The sequence below is a fragment of the Scomber scombrus genome, chromosome 10 (genome assembly GCF_963691925.1).
Source record: "Scomber scombrus chromosome 10, fScoSco1.1, whole genome shotgun sequence".
In the NCBI taxonomy this organism is placed as follows: Eukaryota; Metazoa; Chordata; class Actinopteri; order Scombriformes; family Scombridae; genus Scomber; species Scomber scombrus.
Window position 1 is genome coordinate 20,910,489 of NC_084979.1, and position 18,251 is coordinate 20,928,739.

General features: G+C 42.6%; 1 protein-coding gene across 1 annotated transcript in view; it reads left to right on the plus strand.

Annotated features, from left to right (window-relative positions):
• The window catches only part of plxnd1 (plexin D1), a 64,501-nt gene that overhangs the window by 26,349 nt on the left and 19,901 nt on the right, over window positions 1-18,251 (plus strand). Inside the window, exons 12-19 of the mRNA XM_062426776.1 lie at window positions 975-1,132; window positions 4,811-4,956; window positions 9,248-9,353; window positions 10,760-10,899; window positions 11,436-11,615; window positions 12,027-12,111; window positions 12,278-12,547; window positions 17,426-17,575. Coding sequence (XP_062282760.1) covers window positions 975-1,132; window positions 4,811-4,956; window positions 9,248-9,353; window positions 10,760-10,899; window positions 11,436-11,615; window positions 12,027-12,111; window positions 12,278-12,547; window positions 17,426-17,575 — 1,235 coding nt within the window. The remainder of the gene's footprint in view (window positions 1-974; window positions 1,133-4,810; window positions 4,957-9,247; window positions 9,354-10,759; window positions 10,900-11,435; window positions 11,616-12,026; window positions 12,112-12,277; window positions 12,548-17,425; window positions 17,576-18,251) is intronic.

An 18,251-nucleotide genomic window follows, 5' to 3' on the forward strand; every position in this document is an offset into this window, starting at 1 on the left:
ATATGGTTCATATACGCATGGTTGGGAGGGTTACTTTAAAATTGTATTCCGATACAGTTACTAGTTACCTGTTAAAAAAAGTAGTCAGTAACGTAATCTAAGTACCACAATATTAAAGTAATGTAACTTGATTACTTTCCGTTACTTTAGGATTACTGCAAAACCAAATACAATAACGGCACATTCAGCGCAAATTCCCACATGCAGTTAGGGTGGAGACGTTAATGTGTTCAGAGAGTTGACATTAACTAAGGGTGAAATCTTCAGTCAGACTCTGGGTGTACTTAAAATAATTTCAGCTGTGTGAAGTCTGAGTCCGAGTTTTCTATTGAAAGTGTTCGGTGACCAGTGACCCACTGTCAGGTCAACAAGTTACGCACACACAGTCATATCAGTGGAGAGCAGTAAGGTGCGCTACAAGCTGTCATCAAGCTGTTATTAACTCAAGCTCTCTTTTAACTACGAGTCTTTGGGAGTGACACAGGACGTAACAAACATCCCTGCCAACTTTTAAGTTTAATGTGTGTGTGAAGTGTGTGTACCTGCGCCCATTGCGCGCGACATGCCGTATCATCCTCTACTCAGACCATCACGGATCAGAGAGATCATTTTCCCTCTCGCTTTTGCTCTGCTCACGTTTGGGACCTTTACAGTGCATGGTAGTATAAAGTTCTTTTTTGTAAAATGTGTAAAATTGGAATCCTGCTAAATAATCCCAAAATATACCTGTAATCTCTGTAAATCTTTTTTTTTCTATAACTGTAGCGGAATACAGTTACCTTTTTAACTGTGTTACCTTTTTAACGTAACGCCGTTACATATATTCCGTTATTCCCCAAGCCTGCATATACACTATAAAAAGACGAGAACACAGTACCTTAAGTTAACCAGACATGGAAAAAAACTGTTCAGTAATGTTGTGTTACAATAATAATTGTCTCTCTGTCTCTCTCCTACCTCCCATTTCCCCCTAGTGGAGGTATACAACTGTGGAGTGGATAGTTCTGATTGTTCCCAGTGCTGGGGCCGGGAGGATCAGGGACACCTCTGTGCCTGGTGTGAAAACAGCTGTAGGCCGAGGGATGACTGCCAGCCATTCAAAGATCAATGTCCAGCTCCTGAGATCCACAAGGTGAGATCACACGTTAAACATGCATGAATGTGCATGACAAAAGCTTGCCATCATCCTCCTTCAGTGTCCAGTTCCTTTCTGTAGCCCCCCGGCTGTATTTTCAAGCCATAAAATGGGGAATCATGGGGTCACTCACATGGTGCGTTGCCCCTATGCCCTGTCTGTCCAGTGTCAGCTGCTGAGGGAATGTTTGAATAGAGTCTCATTAAAGCAGTTCCGTATGTAATAACACTAACACTCACTTAGCCACAGCCGTCAGGGGACAAAACTGAGTCTATCTGCAATCACTCAGGAGGGCATGGGAACACCTTCTGCCCTGTGTAACTACAGTATGTGTTTAAACTGTGTGGATAGGGTATGAAAGCTATATATGTAGGGCTCTTTGTGTTGAAAGCCTCAGAGACTAAAAGAAAGCAAACAAGAACCATGAGGGGTTTTGGATTTGCAACCACAATAAGATCAAAACCACACTGGTAAAAGGAATTAAGGATTGTTTATCTTTCATGAGATCAGACTGTGGTCACGTCAAAATGGTCATCCTGATTACCGGCAGAGCCTTTCTTGAAACTGTTTATGGAACTAATTTGCATGATCATATTTATTTGTTTGTCCAACTGTAATGGGAGTGTGTTTAGAGTTAACCTTTTCTGCTTCTGCCGAACGTTGTATCAGCACAGCTACGATAGGCGGTCATGGGAAGCACGGCTCACATGAGACCCAGTCGGCCTGAACTTCCTGTAGATAAAACCTGGTCGGCCCAGGAGAATAAGCAAGCAGAACAAAGCAGGCGGACACACACACACACACATACTCTCTCTCATACACACGCACACGCAGAGGCCCGCAATCTGTCACACAAATAGGCCATATTGAAGCATTCGCGATTATCCCTCATTCTTTGTAGCTGTCAGCATACTGTGACTAACAGGATGCACTGTGAGAGTCTAACTTATGTGGACTTCTTACGTGACTGAAGTTAGCTGGGCTGAGATTCTTTATGCGTGGGTAGACTTTTGTTGCAATACACTCTCTCTCTCTCTCTCTCTCTCTCTCTCTCTCTCTCTCTCTCTCTCTCTCTCTCTCTCTCTCTCTCTCTCTCGCTCTCTCTCTCTTTCTCTCTCACTCTCTCCTGCTCTCTCTCTATCTCTCTCTCTCTCTCCTTCTCTCCCTCTCTCTGTCTCTAACACATACACACACACTCTCCCACCGGTTCTCTCAGGAGAGCGACGGGTTGCAGAAAGGATACTGGGGCTGTGGTTCGGTGGGGTGTGTGATGCAATGCTTTGGCAGCCACGTTTTCCCAGAGAATCCACAGGGATTTGAACCCGAGTACTCCGGCTTACGAAGGAAAAAATCAGCTCTCCTTAAACATTCACACACACTGATGCCCAGGCAGCTCTTTCTTATATAGTCCTGGTGACTGTGTGTACAGCTTAGATAATAAAACGTGTTTTTTTTGCTTTGCTTTGTCACTTACACTCTCTATCACATGTTACGAGCACTGAAATGTCAATAATATGTAGGAGGACTTTATTATACCCTTAACTTTGCCATGTACCACTTAATTGTGAAAAATGCCCTCTATTCAATGCATTGACGTAAGACAATGAAGACATTTGTTATCTCTGCAGGCCCTTTATTCTCATGTTATGTGTGGGCTTGTCCACTATTTGAAAAAAACACTGATTAGAGGTATTTCAGCATCCAAAACAGGAACTACTAAACATAGTTTATCCACAGCATGAAAAGAAAAAGAGAACAGACATAAATGGTAGGGAGAGAGGATGGAGAGCTAGTTGGACAGAGAAAGAGCTGAGGAGTGTACAGTATAGCGAGAAGCTTTTGCCTGTTTTTGTCCTCACGTCCTCCTTGATTAGTGTGATGCAGAGGAACTGGAGTGAGGCGAGGAAGATGAAAGCTCTGACCTCAAAGCAATCTACTCAGAACCAAAAAAAAAAGGCAAAAAGGAAACATATGGATTATATCAGTCAGGTGCGTCATATGGTACAGGTTGTATATATCTGCATGTGATATATATTCGATTTGAATACAAGTCTATGGAATAATATAGTCCTCAAATGCATTTAATAGCTTCACCGTTCCTAGTGGAGGTTTTTCACAGAGGCACATTCACACCCTGTGATCTCCCCCGAGGCCTGGCAGAGTTTGTGCTGTAAATCAAGACTCACAGACTTGTAAGAGGTGTAAATGAACAGCATGCCAGCTGATGTTGATGTCAATGCTCAATGGCACCGCAGAGACACCCTAGGTGCTATAAGACGCATGGTGATAATAAATAACTCTGATTACTGCTGAGCTCTGTAGAAAGGGTGGGTGCTTTAGTGTGTTTGTCTGCCCTGCGTTGTATGCATGTGTTCACACATGCATTTATTGGGTGTTTGTTCATTACATGTGTATGAAAGAATGTGGGTTGGTTTTTTTGTGCAAAAAATATCTAAGTGGGCACAAGGTGGTCACACGTAATATCCACAAGTTTAATATAACCACCACAAAAACATTTGCATCATTTCCTGTGGTGTAGATCTTACAGAAATACTGTAAGTAATGGGTTAGTTTCCAGTGTTTGTTTTCACACGATATTATAAGTAATACACTCTTTCTTTACTTAACCGCCTCACCACTTTTAGCTGGGAAATATATGGTTTATTTATCTGCGCTGTCACTTCTCGCGGGCATCAAATTATCTGGATGCAGAGCCAAAACTTGTCCTCTCACCTAGACCAAACAGAAGTGCTGTTTTCATTCTTGAGCTCAGTTCCTGATAGAGCTGGAGCCAGGCTAATAACACAGTGGGGTCACAGCGACCTCAGCTCAGCCAGGGGTCATTCAGAAAAGCTCAGCTAGCTATGCTACAGTGGCAAGATGATGGTAGATTGCTTCTGTCTGGTCGACGCAGATGCTATCTCTAAGGCTGTGTTTCCGTGGTGATTGGGGAGTTGACGGTCATCTCTTCGTCTTTCCGCGGATCCCGAATGGAAAGTTAAGAGACCAAAGGCGAATTCTGAAATGATGCGTGAGAGTATGCCTCTGAACAACAGCAGAAATGGGACTAAGGAATTTGACATAGCAGACAGAGGAAAACAGATGAAAGAGAACAGCGCTGTGCATTAATTCCCCCGTTGAGGCTTTGCTCTCTCGCAACCACCATCAGCATTCACTCACCTCTCGACACTCAGTTCCCTAAATTGCCTCCCCACTCATCCACCTTTCTGCTGTGCTCTCCACCTCGCCTCTCCAGCCCTCACTCTCTCACTCTGTCTGTCTCTTGTGGGATGTGAAGGGGGCTCTTAGGCTGCTCTTTATTTGCATGTGCTGTAGAGGATTAAAGGCTGAAGAGTCTCAGACTGGCACAGTTAAGAGTCTGCTTTGTGTGTGTGTGTATATACCTAAACCGTGTGTCTATTAAATTAGATCTCAGTCTTCAGCAGAAGAACACTTACACAGGCCACTTGTCCTTATCTCTCTGTGTGCCACCCTCCATGTTAACATCAGAGACAGCATCTCCATATTCTTAATTCTCAGTTCATTATCGCACGTTATTAGTGGAACATTTTTAAAGAAGTAATCTACTTATGGGCTCTAAATTATTGTACATTTTACAGGATTTTCACAAGCTTTTGTTTCTCCATGTTCATTACATCACTCTGTCTCTTTCAGATCTTCCCCCTCAGGGGTCCAGTGGAAGGAGGCACCCTGCTGACAGTACAGGGCAAGAACCTTGGTCGCAGGGCTTCAGTAGTAAAAGTCTCCATTGGGGATGTTCCTTGCGATCTTCTACCTGAGCTCTACAATGTCTCTGTAGAGTAAGTATTAAAACATATGGCTGAATTATGATTCACATATTTCTATATATATATATATATTCTACATACGTCTATGTCAGCTGCTCCTTGAGTGTTCTGAATATTAGTGTAAACACGTTTTTCTTATTTTGATCTCCATTTTTACCTTTTAATCATTTAATCACATTGTAGAAATAAGCAATTGTCCTATACATTAATATAATTAAACAGTTCAGTCAGTCAACTCACATGTAGTAGATTATTTAAATGTAGAATACACATAGCATAAGTGTTTGGCGTCTAGGCTCTCAGTTCGTTGCTTCCCACAAGGAAACATTGATCTCGCACAGCGGGTAGTGGGTAGTGATGATACTAATTCCCCCCTGGGAGAAGATAGGCTCAGAGCCTACAGGTGGATGCTGGGATGGAGGTGGAGCTTTTGAAATGCTACATGAATGCCAGTGGCATCCATAGCAGCAAGCAACAGCTCAGCTTGTGTGATCAGTGTGGCAGCAGGTATGCAGAAAATGCGTGGGCAGAGCACTGACGACTTAAGAATGCCGCCATGATTATATGGGTGCATTGGATATATATTACAGTGAAGAGAGTATGGTATGTGAGTGAAGCGGCAACTCAAGTTGGGTTGCCTGAACTAGCTCGCTGGCATCACTTCATTCAAAAATCCTGTGAAAATGGGCAGTAATGCTGCAGCTGGGATTGGCGAGATGATACCTGACAATTACCCGTTGTCATGGTAACTTGACATATTTTCAGGCGGGTGACAGGTCAGGTGGATGGAAGAAATGGAAGGATTTGTCACAGTTAATAAACCTACATGTACATCTCATCCCTGAACACTGTGAGAACAGACCTGAACCAACAAAAAAAACAAAACTCAGTTCAGTCATGCAGTTCAGTGGGAGCTTATTATTTTTAATGCAAAGAGGAAGCTGTCCCACACTGGTATGCCTTATCGGCCGGCATGAAAACATTTAAGAATGCCCTATGATAGAAAATTATGCAAAATTTAGAATACATGTAATATAGTATTTACATATAACTGAGTACAGTATATTAACATCTGAGATTTGCTGTTGGCATGTTTTTATTGTGGCAACAAATATATAAATGAGACATATTTGCAAACCTTACATTCTTGATCTCGCATCTGATCAACCTCAGTCTAACTTGTGGTCTAACACCCAGAAGTTAGACTGATAAAAAAACTGTCATAACCAGAAGATGAAGGAAACAGAATAAGCAATTAAAGGCGGGTCATATGAAATGGATAACATATCCTCCATGATAAATTTCAGTTTGTAACTGATAATCTTGAACTTAAGAAAAGCCCAAAAGTTCCCTTCACAGATCACCTTCATCGTCTGTCATTAGAATCTGCATCTTACACGTCCATCCGTTTGAAAATAGACCATTCCTGTGTGGTTTGGTTTTTATGTATTCATGAGGTTAATTTTCACAAATATTATTATGCAGCACACTTCTCATTTTTAAATGACTCCGTCGCCATCCCACCGTAACTCGGGGACCGTCACATTGTCACCATGGAGACAGCAGGACCCCGTTTTGACACCAGCATGAGAGAGCTTGGTGGAAGTCAGTAACTCTACAATTACATCCAAACTCCCATTCAGTATCTGTAATGTTCCTTGAATGGAACTGTTTATCTGGTCGTGCTCCAGTGAAGCTAATCATTGTATTAAGACCAGTTCGAGGGTGACCTGTAGGTCTTACCTGTCACTCCAACTGCCTGACACATTCCCCCGAACCACACATGTTGAAAACAGTGAATCACATTTCACTCCATGGATGAGCTCATCTTTTGTCGTCATTCCTCATTGGTTCTTGAAACTGGTTATGACAGCAGAGCATATCCTCTTTGCTGGAAGTGGCAGTGACAAATCATAACACGTCTGACAATGTCAGCACATTTGACTCCCGCACACAAACACATCTTACTGTTTCTATCTTTGTGTGGACCTCCTGTTTATTATTTGATCCTATTGCATCTCCTTAACTTAAACTGTTTACATTCAACCTTAATTTTTAACCTTATCTTAATATAAACTTAATTTAGAGAAAATATCCAAGCCCAATTCAAACCCCTGAAGAGTAAGGACTGGACAAAATAACCCTACTTCACAAATCACTCAGATGTTCTGAAATTCAAGCTGGCACACACACGCACACTCACCAGCACACACACACCTGCACATGGGAGCTCATTTACCAGGGCTGTTGAGACAGGTGTCTGCACATGTGCTGAGAGGTGAAAGTTCACATCTGTGTGCCAAAAGGAAAACGTGTGGCTCTGGTGAGATGGTGCTCCACTCATTCTTGCTGTCAACATTTTAATGAATGACGCAGTCAGTTCAGGCACACCTCATTTACTGGAGTGCTTCTCTGGATATTTAGCGCTGGTTCTCCATGCTGCCCTCTCTTATCATTTTCACGTGAGCCTTAAGTGGCCTTCGCCCCGTCCATACAGCAGGACTGAGACAACACTCACATCCAAACACACCAGTACTTGATTGTTGACAATCCTCATCATCTACTCAAGGGAAATGATCATAGACATCTCCAAAACTAGCCAAAATATCACCCTCTGAAACCCATAATATCTCAGCAGTGGGGCGTTGCTGGAATGTGGAGCAGGGGGCAGTCCAGGCTCTCTCTGCTCCTACTGCTTGTCCTTTGACTCTGATCACAGTGCATCAACATCAGACTCTCACACATACATACACACACACACACACACACACACACACACACACACACAATACACAAACACAATACACACACACACACACACACACACACACACACACACATCCAGAGTTTAAACGCTTCAGGCTGGCTTCATCACAGCTTCTATCTACTGCCTGTCTGTCCTCTTCAAGAAATGTTGGTTTTATGTTTTCACACAGAATAATCCTTAACATGATGGTTCAAAAGCAGATATCAAATTATTCAATGTACTGTTTTGATAACAGTTTGATTCTCAGCCTGATTCCAGTTAGGCCCGAAGCAGGTTTAGACAGATTCAGGTTCCAATTTCTTATGTTGCCCTCAGGCTTGAATCTGTGAATGGTTATGTTTCATTTTGTTTGCCCTATTTTTTCTTTCTTTCTAAATCAGAGCATGTGAAATGAATAATTTTCTTCAAACGGATGTGTGGCTGCCCTCATGGCACGTAACTAACAGAGTGTAATTTGAGTGTAACGATATTCTGTACCTGATGACCCTGTAATTAATGAGCAGAAATCCACACCTTGCTATCAACAGATGGCTGTTACTGCAGGTTGTTTTAGAACATTTTTAACTGCCGTTCAAGCTCATAAAGAAAATCCATATTTTAATTGTGCTCATTAAATGCTGCAGTGATTCAGTTGATGCAGTTTTGGTTCAGTTAAAATAGAGTGCATATCGATTTGAGTAGGTAGGACGAGGCCTGACATTTAAAAAACACACTCAGACACAGATTTTTTCCTGCCCAACAGCCTGACCCCAACCAAGCCTGAATCTGTCCAGCCCTGCCTCATCCTTCCGCATATCCTGCCAGACCCTCCTACATAAAAAACAGTTCCTCCACATATGTAAATTCCCTGCAATTCCTCTGTCAATCATCCGATCACTGACTGTGAATGTATAACCGCTGAAGCACCAGGCACCTGACTAAATAAACCGACAGAGTGTCAAGCCGGGAGGGGATCCTGTGAGGTGATAAAGGTTGTGTTGCCCCCCTCCAGTACATTTATCCCAGTGAGGCCCCAGAACAGTAGATCCCTGCGCCTCGGTACACCACAGTGTCATTAATATGAGACGTCCCTGTAGAGCATGCACTGATGACACAAGGCTTAATCACAGCCAGGAGGCAAGAGAACAAGTCTCGGCAGCCCCTTAATCTCCTCTGTGGTTAGACACATCTGGTCTGAGGTGCTTTGAACTTTACATCTCTTAATATCTGATATCTGAATGCTTTATTGGATTCCATATGTAAATGCAATACACTTTGATAAATTAGTTAATAACCACCATTCTCCAAGATTAATTATGCGTCTTTGTTGAGCAGTCACGATCAAAATCTCTTTCTTCCTCTTTCTATATTGGCTGCCCTCACTCGCTGCAATTTGAGCCGGGCAACTCCCTTTTTTAAATTAGCTTACCTAATTAAAATAAGCTGCATTTGTGAATGTTATCAATGTTATCTATGTTTTTGACTTTATTAGCTGATCTCTGATTGTATTGTTTTGACAACCAAACAAGGAGGTCACTTTCTTTTTAAATTCCCCAGGCTGGTGTGTGTCACTGGGGCATCTGCATACGAGAGGACGGATATTGTCCGAGTGGATGTGGATCAGAGTGGGATGGGGATGTCAAAGGAAAGCTTCTCATACTTAGTGAGTATTCTCCCAATATCTACCCTCCTGCTGATCTCTGCGTTCTGCTCTGTCCGTCTCTCCCTCCACATTCTTCTTCTTCTACTCTCTCTTGTTCCTTGTTCCCCACTGGGAAAGCCTTCCCAAGTGTGTCAGTTGAGTGTTAACAGATGCGTTTTATGATTCTGAGGAATGTGAGTGTGTGGGAATCTTCAAACGTTTATCTGAGTTGCAACTAAGCACCATTGTCATTCTGCACTCTGCTGCCAGCAAAAACAAATATGGCGATTGTTGGAATGTCCCTTTGCTCCGAATCCATCACTGGTTTAAGTGAGCTAGCCAGCATTGTGTTAATTGACCTCGACCCACACAGTCTCCCATTGGATTAAGAGTATTTAGCCTGTGGAAATACCCATGTTAGGCCCTTTGTTTCTTTTTGTTTATGGACAAAGAGGTTTTCATAATTCAGTGCTGGAACAGCCCATCATTTCAGCGGCTTCTAAGAGCAGCTCTGCCTGTGAGTCATCCCTTGGAGAAATCACCCTGATCTTGAAGCCTTTCTTGATACATAAGGATGAAGGAAATCCAGAATAACAAACATAAAGCATGGCTGTTGTGGGAACCCCTCTTGGGCTTCCTTATCCAACTCTGAGGTGCTCAGTTTGAAAGAGGTTTTTACTGCAGAGCATTGAGGGGGAGATGTGGGAGAAAGGGAAACTGTTTTGGAGACAGGATATGTGCCTCTACTGCATCTCCTTCCTCGAACCTTGGGACGGAAACATCTGCCTCCTTACACCCACTCTGGCACACAAACGTACAATAGGTCTCCTCCATCCGTGCACACTGAGGAAGTGAATCCTGTCAGTGAGGATAAGAGGTTTCCCTGGAGGCAAAGTTCATGGAGTGGATGGAGGGTTTGGAAAGAGCGGGGAATGCTGATGCGGGTAGCTGCACAGCTAGACAGGGATATTCATCTTTGCCTGAGGATCTTGTGTGTGTGCATGTGCTGTATATTTGTGTGTGTGTTTGTGTATGTGTGTTTGCATGTGCATATATGACTGTGTGTGCATGCAGTTTTTCATGTGTATGAGTAAACATCACTGCTTCTTTCCTGCAGTTGCTGTCCTGCAAGCCTGGGCCCAAAGGCCTGTTGGCTTCAGCAGCAGTTTAACATACTGCAGCGTGGGCTGTCTTCACAGCTTTCTTCACTAATTTACTGTTATAGTCAGCAGCTGTCTTGGCCAATCTGTGGAGAGAGATATATTCGAACCTCAAAGGATGAGGAGAAATTTGTATTTGGCGTCAGGAAAAGGATCATAGATAGCAAAAGACAGTTTGAGTCTTTTACAGTGACAGAAACTGTCAACTGTCTTGGGATAAATATGATGTCTTGTTAGTCATGTTTTTTGTCTCTTCTTTGTATTCAGGTCCCAAAACTGATGTCCATTGAGCCCAGGAAGGGCTCTCGTGCTGGAGGAACCAGAGTTATCATCGTAGGTAAACACCTGGACATCGGCTCTCAGGTCAGAGTCAAGGTCAACAACACACAGGAATGCATCATTACAGAGTGAGTATCACTTATTTTAAATTGCATGAAGCCAAAGTCACTTCAAGACAAGTAAATTGGAGCAAGTCTTCATGAGCATATTGCAAGTCAAGATACAAGTCTTCTTTTTTTTGACTGCTCATTAAAAGACACAACATTTGAACAACTTCCTTTTCTCCCATATTTACATAGCTGGCACCAAGTGTTGCACAGACATATTATGAAACATTGAGCTTTGAAGCCATAAAGGGCCTACATGAACCTTTTTTCAGGATTTTACCAAGTCAGAGCTTGAGAGTTGAATAAAAAAACCTTCAAGTCTCACCTTTGTTAAGCCCAAGTCAAATCTTGAGTCCTCATTTTTGTAATTTAAGTCAGATCCAAGTGTCACATTTAATGTCAGCAGCTGTACTTGTAACTATAGTGAAATCTGCTCAAAAATAGTGCTTGTTTGAAACATTCTGCCAAACTGCAATAAACATAACTCAGATGCTAAGTGGAAACATTTATGAGATTGATTGAAGATGTGCATTTACGATGTTTACCTCATTTTTCAGGAAAACAGATGAAACCATCGAGTGCACCATGCCTCCAGCCTTGCAGGCAAACACTGACTCAGTAGCAGTGTGCGTGGAATTTGAAAACCTTCCCTGTCAGAGTGCCGAACTTAGTACCACATACACTTATGAGAAGAACCCCATTATCAGCTTAATCCACCCCAAAAAGAGCTACCTCAGGTAAGTAGACTGACACACACATCACAAGCATTAAAACCAAAATGTCTTAATCATCTCAAGCTGAATGACTCTGCGGTTCACCTCCCAGAGTCTCTGACATAAGTCATTACTGTAATGTCGCCCTGATATGCTGGATATTCTCCCTATTGTGTTCTAAATAGCACAGCATGTGTGTGACAGGGCAGAGGCATGTCTTTGATGACATGTGTGCGGATTGTCACTGCAGTCGAGCTGTTTTGCATTACTATCTGTTCCCCTGTTTTGCTCTCATATTGGTGTAGTCACTGCAGTGTTATTTGCATACCAGTGCGAATTTGTCACATTTTTGTCATTGCTGAAATGTGACTCTCTGTCCGGATGTGTGTGTGTGTCTGTCTGTGTGTGCGTGGGGGATGGGTATTTGTTTCACAGTGGTGGCAGGACCATCACAGTGACAGGCCATGGTTTTGATCTGGTGCAGAGTGTCACCATGCAGGTGCTGGGAATTGGACAAACAGTGAGTAATATGCTGAATTGTTTCCCATTTTTCTTGAGAAAACTCAACCATGTAATCAGTCTTGTGGGAATTTTTCAAAGTGTAACAAAAGCAAAATTGTGTTAAAAAGTGTGTCATGTAGTCATAAATATAGATTGTCTCCTTGTCTTCCCCGGTCCCTCTTCAGCATTGCTCAGTGCTTTCCCAGTCGATGATCACCTGCCCGTCCCCGCCATCTAGCCAGTCCCAGCAGACCTCGGTGCAGTTCTTCCTGAATGAAGTCCTCTACACGGGAGACAGCCCTTCGTTCTATGAGGATGAGGCAGAGGAAGAGGAGGTGGAGCCTCATAAAGGTCACTTCCCCCTGGAGTACGTGGAGGACCCTCAGTTCTTCACAGCCAACAAGGAGAAACTGATTAAACACCACCCTGGAGAGCCACTGACACTCATCATCAACGTGAGTGAGACTGCTGAGACAGGAAGTTCAGATTAGTGCTTCACTGATATGTTGATAAGACAAGCAAACATTCACCTTCATTTAGAAAATTGCTGTTTATCAGCCAGTACACAAAATGATGAGTATACTGCTGTTTTACTGATATTTTTATGTGACTGATAAAAGCTTTATCCAACTGTATTTTACACACTAAGGATCAAATTCATTAAACACAAACAAGCAGCAATAGTTTACCACTAAGGTTAGAGTTTAAGAGCATTGTCAAAACTTAATATTATAACTATAATATTTAGAAAGTCAACTGAAAACGTAACTTTGTATAGGATATGCAGATAGGAATGTATGTAGAAACCAGTTTGAGCTAGGTTTCTCTGCTGTTAAATTGTAACTATGACAGCATGAAATGTTTGCTCCATCCTGTTTACATGACGGTATAAAGGCAGACACTCTGAATGTCTCTGCCAGGGAACAACTGGCAACGCTGTTGTGTCCTTCTCTCCATGCTGCATGAAGTAAAAGAGATTCATCACGAGTCTTTGATTCTTTAGAGAATGAGTGGCTCTCAGACATAAAAGGAGAATTTCTGCGACATTACATTACTACCTCAGTATTTTGTAGATGGTGCTTTAATAAAAGAAAGTAAAAGGGAGAGAGAGAGAGAGAGAGAGAAAGAGAAGAGAGAGAGAGAGAGAGAGAGAGAGAGAGAGAGAGAGAGAGAGAGAGGGGGAGAGAGAGAGAGAGAGAAAGAGAGAGAGAGAGAGGATTTAGTAAGAGATTTGTTAAGAAACCGAGCTTAATAAACGAGGTATTTGAGGAACTTGGAACTAGGTCAGATAATAATAAACAAAACATTTTACATCTTTACAAAAAAACAAAACTGAGAGTATGCAGCCATCCTTTGTGTTAAATGCTGAGAGGCTCACACTAACAATGCTAGTTATTATTTGACATGTTCACTATCCCAGTGTTCTTTATATGTTAGCTTGTCAGCATTTGCCAATTAGCACTAAACACTAAGTACAGTCGAGGTTGAGGGAATGTAATTTATTTTTGCAAGTATTTGATCAAGTATTGAACATTTTAAACATTTTTACCTGATAATGGTGTCTGAAAGACTCACTTCACTGTACTTTTGAACTAGGTTTTACTCAGGTCAGACAGGAGCAGCCATAACAACAATTAGCTAAAATGAATCTGAAAAGAAAACCTACAAATAGCAAGAGAAAACAATTCTGTGAAACTTTTTTACTGAAAGTGTACAGTATGAATGTCTGTACCAAATATCTTGGCATAGTTTATCACAGCATTTCACTAAAAACACAATGTCATCCTCATGGTGGCACAAGAGGAAAAGTCTGAAAATCACCAAAGTCATAAGGATTCATTCTCTGGGGACCAAGAATGTCTGTACACCAGGCCAACATTGCCATCCATAGAGCCATGCAGCTGGCATGACTAAAAATCTATGCCTACATAAAACAATTTTTTGTCAGACACTGACAAAGGCTATTGACATTCTTGACTTTCACAAACAAACCTCAGAACAAGTGATGGTGTTTTCCAAAGGTTGCTTTCACCACTTCTGTAAACCTGGCAGCCCCCACTGTAAGCAGAAAGAGTTGAATGTTCCTTTATTCATATTCACATAAACCAGAGGCACATAAAACACATCAAAGGCCCTGTCCTCTGAAACGTGTTGATATCTGTTGGGGGTCCATGGGGGGAAGGGTGCAGTGGCAGCTCAGTGGGAGGTCCCATGTTCCTGTGCTCAGGCTGATCTAAGCACCTGTCTGCATGGATTCATCACTCAAGAACTGCCGGCTGTGACACCGTACGACATGCACATGCTAACGGCATAGACAGGGAAGTTTGAATGATGTAGCTTCCTCTTTATGTGTTTTTGTGTATGTCAGGATGAGGCCCCTGCAGGAATCGCTGCCTCAGCCTGTCTACATGGGCGACTCGGCTGTTGTTTCCTGTTTTTTTTAGGAAGGTGGATTCCACGGGTGGTGGACCTGAAGGGGGGAGAGAGGCTGGAGAGAGAATGTGTGTGTTTGTTTAATAGGAGCTTGTTAGTCAGCCAGATCCTATATTAAGGACCTGAGCTGGAATGTGGGTGGGTTTTGTTTGGTTCCATCCTGTTTTGGCCTTTAGATTTCATTGTTTTGGTCTGAAGACGGAGAGTGTGAAAATGCGTTACATGGGGATTATACAGTATATTTTACAATATGCTCCAACAAATTTTGCATTAGAATATTACACTCTTTGTGCCTGGATGTGTACAAGTGTGTGTGTCTGTCTGTGTGTATGTGCGTGCGTGGTGCGTGCGTGTGTGTGTGTGTGTGTGTGTGTGTGTGTGTGTGTGTGTGTGTGTGTGTGTGTGTGTGTGTGTGTGTGTGTGTGTGTGTGTGTGTGTGTGTGTGTCTTAGGAAGCAATTGTTGACAGAGACCTGGGGGTGGCATCCTGCAGTAGGGACAGGACAGGGCCCTGAGGGAGTAATCAAAGCAAGGAAGCACACTGGGGATAAACACATGCACATACTTCTTCACTTGTCATTCCTTTATTAAAGGGAAATTGCAGTTTCATTCGATGTGGCTCTTATTTTTTGTATTTTTCGCTGACATCCCTATTGGTAATAATAACATTGTACTCACCCAGGTAATTGCAGAGATTTAGGAGTCAGGCAATCAGACAGGTTTTAAATAAACCCTCAGGTAGGCCACTTATGTGGAAGAGAAAACAAAGGCAAACAGTTAAATTATTACTTTAACTGTAGTAAACATCAGTCACAATTTACTTACTGGTTTGGTTTTCCCTACGGGCCTGCAAATAACAATTAATTTTATTGTTTCTTTTATTATTATTATTATTATTATTATCATTATTATTATTGTTATTAGTATTAGTATTATTTTGATTAATCAGTTAGTCACTTGGTCTTTCAGAAAATGCTGAAAAATCCCAAACCCCAATATGCAACCTTAAACGTCATGTGTCCACAACCCAAATATATTTAGTTCACTGTCTGAACTGAAAATATTCACATTTAAGAAAAGGGAACCAGAACAAAAAAAACAAACAATTCCACACAATTAATCTAGTGTCAAAGTAGTTGGCACTTTATCTTGATACCCAAAGCACTTCATGGTGAAGGGGGGAAACTCACCTCAATCACCACCGATGTGTAGCCCACTCCTTGGTCCATTTTGAGCCAGAACGCTCACCACACATCAAATTGAGGTGTGGAGGGAGGGAATCATTGAGCCAATTGCACTGAGGGATGATTAGGTGACCAGATGGAAAGAGCCAGGTTGGGAATTTTGCCAGGACAACAGGGAACTCTGTACTCTTTGCGAAGTGCCATGGGATCTTTAATGACCACAGTGAGTCAAGACCTGAGTTTAATATCTCATGGACATCATCTTCTACCGCACACTGTCCTCGTTACTGTCCTGGGGAATTGGGACTTAATTAGCATTTATTAGGACCAGAGGGAAGACTGCCGCCTACTGGCCCACCAACACCACTTCCAGAAGCAGCCAAGTTTTTGCTTGGAGGTTCAAGTACCAACCAAGCCCACACCCGCTTAGCTTGAGTCATTCAGCAGAAACAGGGAACATGTTGCTGCTGAAATAAATTATTAATCGACTAATGGTTGCAGCTCTAGTTTTGCCTATAATAGAGTGTGATGTAGCAATCACTTTCAGGAGTACAATGTTATTATAGCTGATAAAAAGCTATAAAAATAAGTTGTACGTTGTAATAAATATAACTAAAATGTTCCTATAGTATTTAATAGTGAACTTCCTGAGAGTTGCAAAAGACACCACATTTAAATTGAACTGCCTCCAAACCACTACATTTCCCATAATGCATGTTTCATTAAACCCTCCCTGTTTGGTTAACACCCACATCTTTTGGGCAGTGGTGGCCTAAAGGTTAGAGAAGCAAACTTATGACCGGAGGGTTACTGGTTCAATTCCCCAGACCGGCAGGATGAATCTGGGTCGAAAAGTGAAGAAGTAGCACTTGCCCCTCCCTCATCACCACCACTGAGTTGCCCTTAAGCAAGGCCCTTTACCCCACCTGCTCCAGTGGAGCTGCTCAGTGGCCAACACATCAGACTGTGGTTGTACTGGGCAGCTTCCAGGTGTGAATGTGTGTAACTGTGTGAATGTGGTCAGGGCATGCCCACAAAAGAGAGCACTGCTCTTAGTGAATTTCCCATGAATTAATAAAGGTTAAAAAAATAAAATACAATCTTTTAAACTCCATGCTCTCCGTTCATAATGCAGTTATGTCTGTTATGTTTATGTTATATATCGGTGCCTTCCAAACCCAAGGTGAGATAACCCTCGTGACATCAGTATAATATCATCAGGGTTATTTTTTCAGACAGTTGTTGCTGTGTTATACCCCTTTAATAAGACAAGAATTTAGCAGTGAGAGGCGGGTCTTGGATGGAGACAGGACAGAGGTTGAGCGATTAAGTGAAATGACCGTGCAGTTTATTCCAGCAGGCTCTTGAAGAGGCCCTGAGAAAGTTATTCTGGGCAGAGGCAGGGATGACTGTCAGTGGGTTTGTTTGTAGAAACTTCTCTGGCCATGTGAGAGAGGCGGCGGGAATGTTTGCTGCTATAAGCTGAACTCTAGCCCAAACTGATGAGTTTTCTGCTGGCTTCCTCAATGTGACAGCTGCATGACAGGCCTGCCCCAGCTCAGTTTCTGTGCGCGTGCGTGCGCGTGTGTATGTGTGCACATGTGTGGGTGAAGCTGCTGTGGTCTTTATGAATGTTATCTGTGTCTGGTCAAACCATGCCCCTGTGATCTCTAACCACTGACTGACCAACGGCTGTTTTTGTTCTTCTGTGGCACAGAAAGGGCCAAGCGATCTGGAACTGGTGCCGGAAGAATACTCGGTGATGGTTGGCTCCTATCCTTGTAACATCAGCTTCCATAACGACCAGCTGTTTCACTGCACCATCAACGGACTGCTGAGCTCTAGCGAAGGAGAGCTGCCTGTCACTGTAAGTGTGCAAGCATTTAAAGCATTACAATAAAATACAAACACACACACAACCTCATGTTAAAAATATTGCTTGATAGACCCCGATAATGTAGGGATATCACCCATCTGTCAAACCATCTGTGATGTTCGTTGATCTGCACAGGTCCATGAACAGTCAGTGGTATGTGTGTGTGTCTCTCTTTATGCATTATGAATGGTTTGTAGTCTCTGAGCATGTCGCTATGAATCAGCAGTCAGTGGGGGTGGTGAGCTGTCACTTGGTGCCACAATGCCAAAGTAGAACAGTGAAATGTTTACCACTTCCCCCTTTATCTCCTATATCCTTTATCAGTCTGCCTGTCATCACCGACACAATTAACTATCACACAGACACTGTCTACTCACATGATCTCTATCCTCACTCGTGTTTTTGTTTTGTCTCCGAGCTCTTTCCATCACAATTAAAGGTCTTAATCACGACGTATTGTAGTCGCACCCTGTGCAGTCCTGATAAATCCAGACACTCTCATTCCTCTTCCCATGTGTTGTTGTCCATTCTGGTCTCTTTTGATAGGGCTTTATTAAGGGGGAAAGGCATTCATCTATATTTAACTATGAGCCAGACTGTGAGTGGTTTGCTGAAATAGCTCAAAAACATATGTTAGTCTCTCTGTCTGTTGGTCGAGTTGTACTGT